A 14,588-nucleotide genomic window follows, 5' to 3' on the forward strand; every position below is an offset into this window, starting at 1 on the left:
CCCCCCCCCCCCCCCCCCCCCGCCCCTCTTGACACCCCCTTTTAGAGGGCACAGAGAGTGTTTAACGCTTGACAAACGAGCGACGGTATAACCTGCGTAAACAGCGTGTTCCAAGTGCGGGAAAGAATGGAACAGGAAAAAGAAGAATGGGTGGGAGGAACGTGTTTGGTGGATTTTTTTGTTGGAAATTAGAAAAAAGGGCGTATAAATCTCGTGATTAGCCTGATGAATAGCCAGATCTGAACTCTAGCTTGTTTATCACAAGTTGAGATAAATAAAAATTAGCAAGTTTTTTTGTCATCAAACACATGATGAAGAGAATGAAATCTGAAGAACGTGACAAATATTGTACATTACTGGAACTTCATATTGTTATCCATGACTTGAATTTTTTTCAGGAATTTTTTTTCAGGAAATCTTGTCATCGGAAAATCAAAATTCCATTGATTTTCTGTTCAAATGATCTAAAAATCCATAAAATACTTGAATTTTCAGTTCAATTATTCTGTGAAAATTCAGAAAAATCAGGAAAATTCAGGGAAAAATTGAAAATTCATGTCATTTTGTGTCTGACTACTTATGTTCCACTGAAAATTCACTCAAGTTGTGAAATTTCCATCTCACTCCCACTGAAAACTCATGAACTTCCCTGAATTCTTAAAACTTGAAATTTCATAACCATTTTTTCTCTAAATTCGATTCAATGTCACTCTCATGAGATTTACTATAATACCTTCCATGCAATTTCAATAAAAATCGAAGAGCGTATGCCTGTCACGAGGATTGGGAATTGCTCCGGATCCTTCCGGAAGCTCACTACCAATAGAATTACTAGAAATAAAAAAAAGAAAGAGACTGATGACGCTAAAAGTAACGGTCATATGCCTTCTGTCGGATAGGCTCCAACCCCTCCCTGTTTCATAACAAGTCTTTGAAGAAGTTTGGTAAATTTTTTGAAAATTCTTTCATCGCAGAATGAGATGGATAAAAATGAGCAGGAAAAATACTTCCAATCAAACACATGATAAAAATTTCATGATTGAAATTTTATATTTCAATTCACCAATTAAAAATACATTTTTCTACTATCATGCATTAAAAACTGTCCGAAGACTCGATCGTTCCAATTTTGTCTTAAGACGTGATCTTCCCAAATTTTTGTTGAATTCTTAGTACAACAAGGCGACGGCAATTAAAAAAACAGTTTTGTTCATAACGAATCAAGAGAAATGAGTTAATTGCAGAATTAATTTCAAAGTTGTAGAATTTTTCATCATTCCTCAATAATTAAAAACCAAATGATTAACAACTATCGATCCCAAAAATTCCGTCCACAATATTCCGCAAGCATCTCTTAAACCCCTCGCTGTATAAAAAACTGTTAAACACTTTTTTATACCCCAAAAGGCTCCATAAAAAATACTTTTGATATTCGTCAAATCCCAAGAAAATTGCGAACGTAAAGTCAATACCGAAACCGCGATAGTCCCCCTAAAAAAATTAATTACCCCTATTCAGTCTCTTAAATGCCCCACCACGCCCCCCAATCACTAAATCAATAACCCAATCCATAAACAAAAGTCCGAAAACCCCGAAGAGACATAAAATCATCCTCGACCCGGTCTCCGCATCATCACGTTCAACCTCCCTCCTATTTATCCTACCTCGACCCCTTGATTGGGGTTTCCCGGTGGCCATTGGCACGTACCTCCAGTTGAGCTCGAGCTCTCGCACATAAAAGAAAAACACGTATCACTACACCACACGTAGGAATAGTTTTACCGTTAAACTATTCCTCCTGTGTTCTCCTCTGTTTGATTTAACGTAACGTCCGACTGTTTAAGGAAGATTGAATCCCCTTTTCTCCTTATTCCTTTATTTTTACGATTTTTTAAAATCCCGAGAGCCTCGTCGCGACAACGTTACACTTGTTGCTGAGGCACCGATAGGCCCACTCGGCTGGCGATCCCAGGAATGCGTCCCTCCGGACGAGAAAACGCTTGGCATCAATAAAATTTACGATTCCCACAGTATCCCTCTCTCGTTTCTTGCCGTCCTCCAAACACACGAAAAATCTCGGCCGATTATAATTTTTTTCTTCTCAACTCTAGCTCTATCTCTCTGCATTTTTGTTACGGATAATTTCCCCCTTTTTATCACCATTTTTGTCCTTTTATCCCAGCCGCATATGATCAACGAAATATAGAATGGGGAAAAAGAGAATGAGGAGAATAAAAATCCACCCGCAGGCTAATTAACGGACCACGGGGCGGTATGCTGTCTCGTAAAGAGTTGTGAGGAACGCAGCAGAGGCCCTTCAAAGAGTTTTGTCGATACGTACGGTTGTAGGAGATTGCTGTGGCCTTTGTGAGTATATGGAGTAACACAAACAGATGGCTCGATATTTATTCACGGTGATCATATGAAACCCCCAAGGTTAAACGATACTGGTTATACGGGACATTTTTGGGGGTTTTGCGTCATCGAAAAATCGAAACTTTTTTTATGTCGCGAGACTATTCCACTCGAGGGGCAGACAAGGTTCTTTAGGTAAAAAAAATTCTAAGAGAATTAGAATTTAGAGAGAAAAAATTTCCGCTTCACCCAGCCGGGAATCGAACCCGGGCCTCCCAGATTGAGGCCCCCTAGGGGTTCCGTCTCCCCTTAAGGATTGACGTAAGCAATTTTGGCGGGAGTTTTTCACAAGAGTAAATTTGTTTATGGTGAAATGCCATGAAACTTTGGCAAAACGTTATTTGAACCATTATAAGATGATCGATCTATCGCTTAGCTCTTTGTCATATTGTCGACATCAACTAAAACATAAAAAACCAAAAAAATCGATATTGACAATATGACGAAGAGCTGAGCGATAGATCGATCATTTTATAATAGTTCAAATAACGTTTTGAGAAATTTTCATGGCATTTGACCATAAAAAAATTTACTCTTGTAAAAAAGATGCTTACGTCAATCCTTAAATCCGAATGATGGAATTTCTCCCACTCCGTCACTGTGGAGTGTATTGGAGAGGGAAGGTGGGTAGTGGGTGGGGAGAATCGCAGTAGTGGGAGGAGAAGCAACACAACCTACGATTCGCAATAACCTATGATTCCCCAAAATTTATTCAACTTTTGTCTCCATGTACGGAATATTCACATTCCCTTATTTCTAGGATTACTCACTCACTAGATTTCAGAAAGACAGAGCGCTGAAATTCAAAGATTTTCGCTGGAGCGAAAACTGTTTCCCTCCACGTACCTGTCTTCGAGTTATAGACATTTAAAGGCGGTCCATTTTACTCCACTCAGAATGGACCACTAAACGAACCTCAAATGTCAAGCTCATTATTCTTCAACAATTAACCAAGAATTCTTCATCTCAAACATTCTTGTTCTGCCCTATTTTATTTCTCTTTGTCTCCACTTGTTTTTTCTCTTCCCGAAAGCTGTTGAGGTACCACCCGACATAAAAGTACTACCTTTCGCCTCATCTCCTCCTCCTCCCCTCCCTCTCGCCGTCTTATTCTCTGGATCAAAGTATCCTCGGCAAAGACGAAAAGGAGAGAGAGGGGTTCTGGTTTTTGTCGGGTCCGAAACACAAACGACATTCTTTCTTTCCCTCGATTCCCTGCATGGGAGGCACTCACCTCCATGCCAATACTTATACCCAACAAGATGGTCGAAACCCGCACCCGAGACTAGATGATGCCCAGCGATTCACCATGGTCTTATTACACAGCCAGAGCTAAATTGACAAAAACGCACGAGCAAAAATATCCCAAAAAAAACGAGAATTGTGATACTGGGAAAGAGGGCGATGGCATCTGGATGCTCTTGAGCATCACCAGAGTCAGCTGTACTCGAGTGTATAGGCACTGCACTCTAGTTAACCACTCGAGGAGATATCGAAGATTAAAATGCTCCAGATGAATAAAGGAAGAAGTGAAAGAGAGGAGATGGTGATCTCAATTTTGCAGAAAAAAGAGAATTGCTGGTTGCATAGACTGAGGCACCGACTATGAAGGTTTTCGCTTTCGAATGGAAGTTTTGTAATCGCTCAAATTTAAGGTTTCAATTTTTGGGATAGATAAAAGAAGAGTTGAAACACACCATGTTGATGTGTTTGATGGATGACCAACATAAATAGATTGAGGAGATTTTGTGTAAACATTTATTTCATAGAGAAGAACAATCCCCTGCAAAATACAATATCTCTACTTTAAAAAAACGAGCAGGGGTTCGAGTCTATCCGAGGGAAGATGTCTGACCGTTATTTTTTGGATTATTAGTCCTTTTCGTTTTTTTTATACTTCTACCAATTCCATTGGTAGTAAGCTTCCGAATGGATCTGTATCAATTCCCGGTTCTTGTGACAGGTATACAACCGTAACCACATGCTACAGGGTGTCTACAGGAAGATATTCAACTTTTTGTATAAATCTATTTCATTAAAAGGTTGAATATCTTCCTGTGCTACAGGGTGTCTACAGGAAGATATTCAACCTTTTAATGAAATAGATTCATAAAAAAAGTACACACCTTGTAGCACAGGAAGATGTTCGAACTGTTAATGAGATAGATTTATACAAAAGGTTAAATGTCTCCGAAACTGCTCGGCCGATTGTGCCTATCCCAAACTGGGGTGCCAGATTGGGTGACTTGCCGCCACATAGGCGATTTTCAAATTGGCAATTTCATAATTTTTGTGATTTGAGAAAAAGAAATATTACTCTACAAAGTACAGAGAATCTTTAGTGAAAACTAATAGAATGGAAGATATATGTTACTCTACATGTAATTAAATTTCAAAATACCAACCTTCAGTATTGTAAGAAGTATAATCATACCAAATTTCAACTTGCTATCTTCATTTTCTCTCAAGTTATCGTCCGTCCAAGAATGGAAAAATGAAAAAAAGGCAATATCTCGAAAATTTTGTATGAATGGGTATAGATGTTTGATTGATTAGATAGAAAGCGCCGCTAGTAATATTTTGAAAAACAAAAAAATCAAATCCGTCGAGTAGATTGTGAGATATTTAACAAAATATATTTACACAAAAGGTTGCATATCTCAGGAACCGCTTTCCCGATTGCGTCCATCCAAAATATCAACCTTGAGTATTCTAAGAGCTGGGATCGTACCAAATTTCAACTCGCTAGCTCCATTTTTTCTCAAACAAGATCAGCCGTAATGGCGCTTCGGTTTCAGTCTTACGCTTACGTTCATTCGAGATTTTCGAGATATTTCGAGATCGATTTCCTTTCGCCTTTTTACGATAGGATTCTCGTGCGTACAAAAGGTTTCGTGGAAAATAAAAACCTTTAGATAGGGGCCGTCGAGACAAATATCTTGAATAAAAAAGAAAAATTGACATCGATGCAGCAGTTTTTTTTTGTATTGAAGAAAAACAAAATTTACACGAGTTGTTATATCTCATGAACTGCCGGACCAATCGGACTGGGACAGGGCGCCAAAGTTGAGCTCAATCATATGGTAGGACTGGCGAGATTTTTGTACTAAGATGAGTGAAGGGAGAATGAGAGCTCGATGTACAACCTACAGTTTCTGGTGGAACAATCTCGCCAGTTGTACTTTAGCTGCTATGAGTCAAAATTTCAGGTTATCTCCATATTTCACCGTATTTATGTTGAGTTTTCTAAAATTTAGTCACCAAAAACTAAAGTTGTCACACACAGACATGACCCTAAAAGCATCATTTCTTCACGCTTCATAACATTCTAGACTATTCGCAGTCAAAATTAGAAAAGCGATAAATCGGTCAGATACAAGGCTCCCATTCGGAAACAAAAACTGTCCCCAGGTTTTCCTAAACCCATTCGTTCTTCAGATATTCCACAATTAGACATCATCCAATCAAATAACAACCATTACTTTACGTCATGAAAGCAAAGTAATGGTCATCGTTCCCACACGATGAATACTTCTCTCAACAAAAACTGCAAACATTCGCGACTGAAGTGCTCCAAAAAGAGCAGCTAAAAAATCCTAACAAAGCATAAATAGAGCTCTCAATTCTCCACAACTAAAAATCTCCCAATTTACCTAGGCTCGTCTACTCCTCCGATATGTAAAAACATTCTAACATTCCACACAAAGTGACTCCCACCCCCCTGTCCAAAAGCGTCAAATCCCCCAAAACACCCGAAAACATCTCCAGATACCTCCACTGTGACAATGCACCTCAAAACATTTCCATTTTCCCGTTCCCTTCGACTTCTCCCCAACAATACCCTACCGTGTCGCCCTCAATTCGAAGAGAAAAGCCGTCCTATACCCAAAAGACTTCATATCAAAGAGCCCCAAGAGCTCCGAGAGGTAGACTGGTAGATCTCCAAGAAGAAGAGGAGCTGTACAAGTATATTTCCAGTACAGGGAGGTTTGGTATGTTAATTACAGAGCTCATCCGTCTGGCTGTACCTTTCTCGCATGAGGCTCCAGCGATTCGTCGTGGAAGCCTCCTCTCTCTCCCTCTCACCCACTCCCCCCCCTACTTTTATATTTTTTTCACCACAATTTTCAACTCTCCGTCTATACTTTTTTTTCACTTGTTCATTCATCTCTCCGTCGCACGCACACGCCACACTCGAGATTTGACCTTACAACCTCCTGGGAAACGAAGATCGTTCCTACTCCTCTTACCATTCGCTCATCCTTTTCTTGTGGTTTTTCTGTTTATTTTTATTTCCCTCGTTGATGCTTTTATTTTGTTTTTGTTTTGCTTCGTACCTCAAAAGTTGTTGTTGTTGGTCACTATATCCTTCTCTGTCGTTCACCTCAATTGCTGATATGAACGTCTTTTCACTCGTATCGGTTCACTCTCTTGCTCTTGATTTCTCGAGTTTTGTTGGGCTTTTTTTTTTGGGTGGGGGGGTAAGGGGCAGGGGGAGATGAGATAGTTGCAGGGTTTTTATTTGGAGAGAACGTGGCCTCGTATCCAGCGATTACCACGGACCTTGGGAAAGGGAGAGAACAGACACGTTGGGAGGAAGGTGAAGGTACAACGTGGTATGGGTTTCGAGATACGGTCCATCGATTTCAACACTTTATTTGGAATTTTTTGTGGGGGATTTTGCGGGAGAGTTTAATTAATATTTTTTTCTGGTGAGGTTTAATTAGAAGGAGCTTATAACGCTTTTTTCGGAATTTATGAATTATGGAAATTGTGGTATGTTGGGGTAAGGAGATTTGGCTGAGCGCGTGTGATTACGTGGATTTAGAGGAAGAATGATTCTTGGGAGGTTTATGGGGTGAAAAAGGGCAAAAATTACGTGCGTGAGGTGGAAGTCGAAGTCGATGAATATGATTGGAGCGATAATACGACAGGTGATGGATATCCGAGAATGGTATTTGGAATGTTGAGCTGCGGGTGAAAATATTTAGGTCTCGAGGATTTTTCCACGGTACAATTTTCTACAGATATTAATCCTTTTCAATGAATAATAGTGCCTCAAGTTTTGAGGTATTTATGGCATGATCAGAGAGAATAAATAAAAAACAGGGGTTTTGAACGGAAATCCGAAAATTCGATATGTCTCGAAAACTTTGAATAGATAGATGATTAAGGACAATTTGAGGTGCGTCAAGAGATCAATAATTGATAAATTTACTAAGGCTGGGACAATGTTCACAGAATTATTGTATTCAATTTAAAATACATCGTCATAGAAATTCCATTCGGAAGCAAATTTCTGATTTATTAATGTAAGTATATATTCACGACGTTGAGTGGCGAAAGCAATTTCCCACTCGTTTCAATTAAAAATGGTAAAAAGTGTGAAATATTTGTGGTAAACTCATTCTCACACTAAATCCTCAATATTGAAAGAGGAAAAGTACGAACACTTTTCACGGTTGCGGAGCTAAGTAGGTATTACCCGCTGAGCGGTAGAGGCACCGCGACCCGTAACATCCTCATCGGGAAAAACGATGGTGTTACAGTACCAAAATTTCCTTGTCGACGATCCGATTGGTAGAACTACTATAGCATTTGTGGCACTGATAATTATTCCTTTCTCGAAACTACATGTAATTTCATGTTAGATGTTGTATGCTAGCTCTATGCATTGATGACAACACGGAGAGAAATGTTCCGTAAAAATTACGCAACTCACAATTTGCTCCGGAATTACAGAAGAGATACGTTTTTATTGACTATTTCTCTCCGTGAACATGAAAATCGGATAAAACTAATCACTTGCATGAACATTTCAAGGAATAAAATTTTCACTAGTCACTTGTAATTACAAAAAAAAAAAAATTAATATTCATTAAGAGACATATTTTAAGTGCAGTCATACGCAATTGACCTCCTTAGCCCTCACGCAAGTATTCTTTATGCAGTCTCCAGAGTACTAAAATTCCAGAAGGCATTTTTCTTTAAACCTGTACTAAAGCAGTGAAACGCGATGAGTCGCCATATTTTATCATGTCTATACTGCAATTCATGCTATAAACCATGATTTTAAAGGAAATCCGAAAGATCTTCTTGGCAAACAATTTTCTGAACTGCAAAGAGGTTTCCTTTGATATTTTACCGATGTTTATTCAATTTCAAGGTAATTGCATTCACAAAAAAAAATATTTGCACCTTCACGTTTTTCAATTCGAATTGTAAAAACTTCGTTCAATTGTCTGAGATAATTGCGTCAAATGATCATGAGAAGGATAAAGTTGAATGCGTTCGATTATAATAATAATAATCCACCACAAGAACAACCTCTGAAGTGGAAGCCAAGGGGCTTGTATTTTTCGATCCGAGATATGGAAGGAAATTCTTCAGAAAAACTCGAGTGATAGTACTGTAAATTACAATTAACCAGTTGTGTTCAAATAAAATTTCTGGCTGTTTTTTTGATAAAATATCGTGCCATTTCTGGAGATATGTGTAACAATTTCATATCAATCGGAGAACAATTCACGTATTAACGAATAAAATTTCCAGGGCCAGCCCTAAATTTTTTATAACGGATGTCCGATTATCCAAACAATCATCAATTTTCCTAACTCAAATACTGATTAATGAATAATTCGAAATTTGACTATTTAAATTCAGTAGGGAAGCGGTAAACCGGTTCAAGTCGATTTTGACTATTGGCCAGTTTGCAACGAATATCTCAACATCTAGGGGAGATAGCAACATTTTTGTTATGACCTTTTTTGTAGCCTTCAATTCGCTCTACAAAAAATGTCATATCGAAAACTTTACTATCTCTCTTAGATTAGGAGATATTTATCGAAAACTCAACTAAGGGCTAAGTCGACTTAAACCGTTTTACCGCTTCGCTACTGAATTGATGATTACTTCAATAATTAAAATTTAAGAATGATATTAACTAATTGACTACTTAATAATTTAACGGTAATTATAGTTTATGGATATGGATATCCCTGAAGCGTCCATGGCTTGACTCATTTTACAGAATTCTTTTTGAAAAGCGATTTGTCCTAAAAAGATTAAATCGACACCCTAATAACTGAAAAGCGTTAGTTCTATAAAATTCCCTATCTAGATACGCTTGTCTTTTATTAACGTGCCGATATATTTGTCTCAAGAAATTGGTTTTATGATATGGGGTCCTTCTATCTCCCAGTGTAACTAATTTCCCTCAAACTCCGTTAATTCTTCCCAATTCCAAAATTTAAATCGATTCAGTGAAATAAATGTTCGTTACTATAGCATGGAACTGGTTTGGTACCAATAAAATATGAGGAAAGAAAGGAGAGAAAAATTCTCATCTCGGGAATTAAATTTTTTTCAATAAAACGCCGAAAGGATTAAAAATATATATACTCGCCTACAAAGAAAACTTCAAAGAGCTGAGAATTGTCGAACACATCGTGAACACCACTAAATCCTCGAATTTATTAGCCTCAACCGAACTTTATTAGATTCTCACAAAACGATTACGTAGGTGTACAACAGGTATCGTCAGGTAAACCAGCTACCGTCCGGCTTACAATTCCCCCGCTACAATGATCAACGTAAAAATATTCCGAGTCACCTGATATCATCACCTGAGAGGTCGTTTCCACTTCTTTCATCTCTTACGATTTCTCCCTTCCTCCATTCCCTCCCTTTTCTCCCCGCGGTTTTACGGCGTACACTTCTCGTGGGTGAAGTCGTTTAGTCTCCGGAAAACCGCATGAATCCCCCTTCCACGACACGTGCCAGGTTGTCACGAATGAGGTGAAAAAAAACTTGGAGGAAATTAAATGAGTAAAGTAAGAAGAGAAAATTGACCCTTTTAGAAATATCAATAGGGTGAATCGTCCCGTGTTCGAACGAATAAGGTCACAGTTATTTTTGACGTAGATTTAAAAATATAACCAAGTCGAAAATTGATTTAAAAATAATTATAACTCCCCTGTACATCTCCATGGATAATAGAAAAAAATATTATGGATATTAATTGACGATACGGCGGCGTGTCATCGAAAACTGTTTTCTCCGCTGGTAATAAGGTAACTTAGACATTTTCAATCATCACAATATCATTTGGAAATGTCATAATTTTATTTTTCATGTATAATGCGAGGCATCTCTACCTTCTACTAATTTATTTTATAGAAAAAGTACCAATTAGTTCGATTACTGGTCTGGTTCGAACACTGGTTGGTTAACCCTATGTTTTAATATTGTGAAGAATAATATCTAGCCATTGCGATAGTTACGAATAAACAAAAAGTTAGTCTCACACTGTGATAGAAAGGATTAGTTATTGCGCGGATATGGTTGGAGATGCGGTCTATTCGGTCTCACCAAATGTTCATTCGTTAATAGTTAACAAATGCACATTTGAGGGGCTTTGTTTGACTCGATTTTCACTTTTCAAGTGAGCCATTCGTTAACTGTTAACGAATATTCATTTGGTCACATTCAACTCTACCATTCGTTAATAGTTAACGAATCTCGTTTAGAATAAATGAATCAGTCTATCAGTGCATTTACGGATATGCGCATAACAACAACAATCAATGGAAGTTATCCCAATTGAAGTTGAAGAACGTAATGCATCGAATTATTAACAATGTTCCTCTTTCCTCGATCTTCGGCGAATGCGATGCGGAGACTTGGGGGAGGGAAGGGAGAAACCGCAATTGAGGGCGAAACCGAATCAGTTATAGGTTCAGGTTCCTGTGAGACGTCCGCTCGGACCATGAAACTGAGAATTGGAGCGGCACAAATTTTGGCCCCATGGTGTGATCAAATCGCCTTCGGCGACCGCTACATACCTCCCACACTGAGAGAAAAATATAATTCTTCTGACTATATTCCATCACCATCGAATTATAGTCAAAAAATCCTCAACAATTTATGACAGATAATTAGAGGGAGTTTTCTCCATTTTAGTTGAAAATCGTGATACGTCGAATATTAATTTCTCGCTAATTATGCAATTATCTTGAATGTGAGGAAAAATAAGAGAAGCCTTTTTTTTAGTACAGAAAATTTACTACAGAGAGTAAATCTCTCTCTCCCTCTCTCTCAGAATTTCTACCCAAGAACATGGTTCACATGATGGGACATGTCGACTCTTTGCATTTCACCACTTGACAGGTTTAAAGAAGAATACATTGTGGAATTTTAATACTGTGAAGGCAGCATAAAAAATACTTGCGTGAGGGCTAAGGAGGTCGGCTGGTTACGACTGCACTTAAAATGTGTCGTTTAATGAATATTAATTATTTGTAATTGTAAAATACTAGTCAAAATTTTATTCCTCGAGAATTCATTCAAGTGGTAACTTTCAGTAGATATTCATGTTATTGATCTATATCTTCATTGCGAGTTCATTCATATCCGAAAGGAAATCATTAAATAATTTTCAATTGAATATTTTCGTAATATTTTTTTACGATCAATAAAAAATTAATTTTACTGATCGTAACGACCAAAATGCCTGTCAAACGCCTGAATAATTTCAGAAAAGATGGAGGGTATTATGATTGTGGGTATTATGGGGTGTCAAAAATCCGAAGAAAATCAAGGCTTGTGGTTGGTGCATCTTGAATCCATGCATTAAATTTCGAACAACTAATAAAACCCGCTTACGAGATTGTCTAATAGTAATTTTTGGAGTTTTACATGGGCTCTTATGGGAAAATGCGGTTTAATTTTCACAAAAAATAGAAAGAAGCGAAAGACTTGTTAAACTATAATTTTTTAATCTTACATGTATCTGTTCTGAATTTTCAATAAAAATTTTTACAGCAAACTGTGGAAAATATCTGTCAAATTCGTTGAAAACAATTAACAAGCTACAGGGAAATTGCCAGTGTGAAACATGTCACATGGCCCAGAATACTGCACTCTGATTGGTCGAAATCAAAACCGAGCAAAGTCTCACTGAAATTCTGATTTGAATGTACTTCAGAGCATCGGAAACTTGCATTTTGCTCGAGACATGTCACTATTTTTCAGGCACCCATCTTTAATTTTTAGAAATCTATCATCAAATTTCCGTGATAGAGATCACTCAATGTCCAGCGTCTCCGATCATTAAAAATCTTTTTTTTTTCTTATGGCAATTTTTCTACTACTCCCGGCCATTATTGTCGTTTTCAGCAATGTTAAAACTCCAAAATTAAATTACTAATTCATTCCTCTTTCATTTGCCAACGTTTCGAGTGTCCAATCTCATTCCTCTTTAGGGCAATCTATACGGAGAGAAATTTTTGAGAAAAATTCTAGTGCTAGCACGGTAAAAGAGGGGCCAAGTGACGGCCAGGGAAAAATTCCAGTGCTGTTCCAGTGAATTATTCCCCGTATTTCTGTAAAAATTTCACAGAAATCCCCAGATATCTTACCAGAAATTCTGAGAAATTTTACCTTAACAGCACTAAAATTTTTCACAACCAGTGGATTGTGATTTTTTTTCAGTACTCATACTAGAATTTTTCTAGAAAATTTCTCTCCGTGTATTAATTTCCATCTATTTTACGAGAAATTTCCCTCCATTTACTCCAAAAAAAAAAATCTATTCACATAAGCATTGCTGAAACATCAATCAAAGCTTCACCGCCATCCTAAAAAATGCATAAATAAATGCAATCCCTCTCCTCCCACTATTTAAAACTTTACTACTCAATCACTACGTCTTTGTTTAAAATATTCCGTCAACTTAAATAAACATGACAATAACAACACTAATAATCAGAATAGTCATTTTATTTTGTGTTGATGTCTCAATAACGAGATTTAGTCCGAATGATAAAACGTCGACAAAACATACTAAGATTTGACAGGGAGAGATCAAACAAAAATTTCTAACCCCGTTACAACCTCTACCTCTCAAAATCCACCTCCCACTCGAATGCATCCAACCACACGAACCATCCACCTTGAATCCTCTTCAAACCCACATAAAAAACAGTACGAACACTCACCGCCAGAAGTGGGGCACATAACCGGTGGGACACAGCTCTCTGCACTGCGTGCACGGTGCCCCCTGTATGGACGCCGGCACCAGCCCCACGGGCGACGCGGAGCTCTGTCCAGCCGCCAACATTCTGAAAATAAAATCCACAAAATTCAATTTCTCCCTCAAATTAAACTCCAACCCTCAGCTTCAAACACATCTCTCCCCGCAAATATAAAACGCCTGCATAATTCTAGGGTGATTGGAATTAATTAAGACGCCGGCGTTAACGCCAAAGTGGCAGTTGCGTTTTTGAATTAATAACAAGAGCGTATAATTAACGCTGACGCTTTTAGCCATTATGAAAATGTGAACTGGTGGGATGGGAAATAGTGTGGGAGGTATGGGGGGGAATATGTAGACGAGAGGAGCCTGGAGAACGGCCTTCGATCGTGCCCGATTAACAGAGAAGAGAGAAGTTAAGTACTGGTACTGTGCGAGTACGGCAATTATCCCATTTCTCCTCCCTCGTGCGTCCTTGCTTGTGTTTCTTCCTAGTTTTCTTATTTATTTCTTTTTATTCTCCCGGTTACATCCCTCAGTGGAAAATGTCTATGCCGCTTGCACGATCGTTATCTCATCTCGACGCGCTCCCGCGGATCTGGTGTGCGTGATGCCATTCAATGTCTTTTCTCCTGTCTCATCCTACTTGCTTCTTCACTTTTATTTTTTGCTTTATTTCTCGACGCTTTATTTTGCTTTTATTCGGCTTTATCTGGGAGGCGTTTGCTTTGTTTTGGCTTTGTTTGATCCTCAGTTCTGTTTTATTTTCCTTTGGTCTCATTTCATTTTCTTCAAGATGCATCTCCGTGGCTTTTGTATCACGCCTTGCGTTTGCAAAGGCTTTACTTGCAATCGAGCATATCGATCCATCCCTTCGACAATGAAATACGTACCTGTGGGCAATGCGATAAATTTTCATCCCACTGGATATAACGGAAGACGTATCTACAGTTGCTTCTGGAAGACGAAACGTTTGAGGGAATAAAATAAAATTGCGAGTGGGGGAGGGGATGAGTGGAGAAATGCGAGAAGTGGAGAGATGAATGGGCAGTGACCATGCGCAATTATTTAATAGTTTAATAATGTGAGAGTAGAATTAACGGTTTTTTGTTGATGAACGGAATTTAATGAATTGCAATGG

The 14,588-nt window shown here is 38.2% G+C and overlaps 1 protein-coding gene across 1 annotated transcript in view; it reads right to left on the minus strand.

The window, feature by feature from the left end:
* Nucleotides 1-14,588, minus strand: part of LOC107036536 (protein espinas) — a 178,357-nt gene that overhangs the window by 145,252 nt on the left and 18,517 nt on the right. The window contains exon 3 of the mRNA XM_015254564.1: nt 13,413-13,535. Coding sequence (XP_015110050.1) covers nt 13,413-13,534 — 122 coding nt within the window. The 5' untranslated portion in view covers nt 13,535. The remainder of the gene's footprint in view (nt 1-13,412; nt 13,536-14,588) is intronic.

Source organism: Diachasma alloeum, unplaced genomic scaffold (genome assembly GCF_001412515.2).
Source record: "Diachasma alloeum isolate Michigan unplaced genomic scaffold, Dall2.0 Dall_scaffold_00209, whole genome shotgun sequence".
Lineage (NCBI taxonomy): Eukaryota > Metazoa > Arthropoda > Insecta > Hymenoptera > Braconidae > Diachasma > Diachasma alloeum.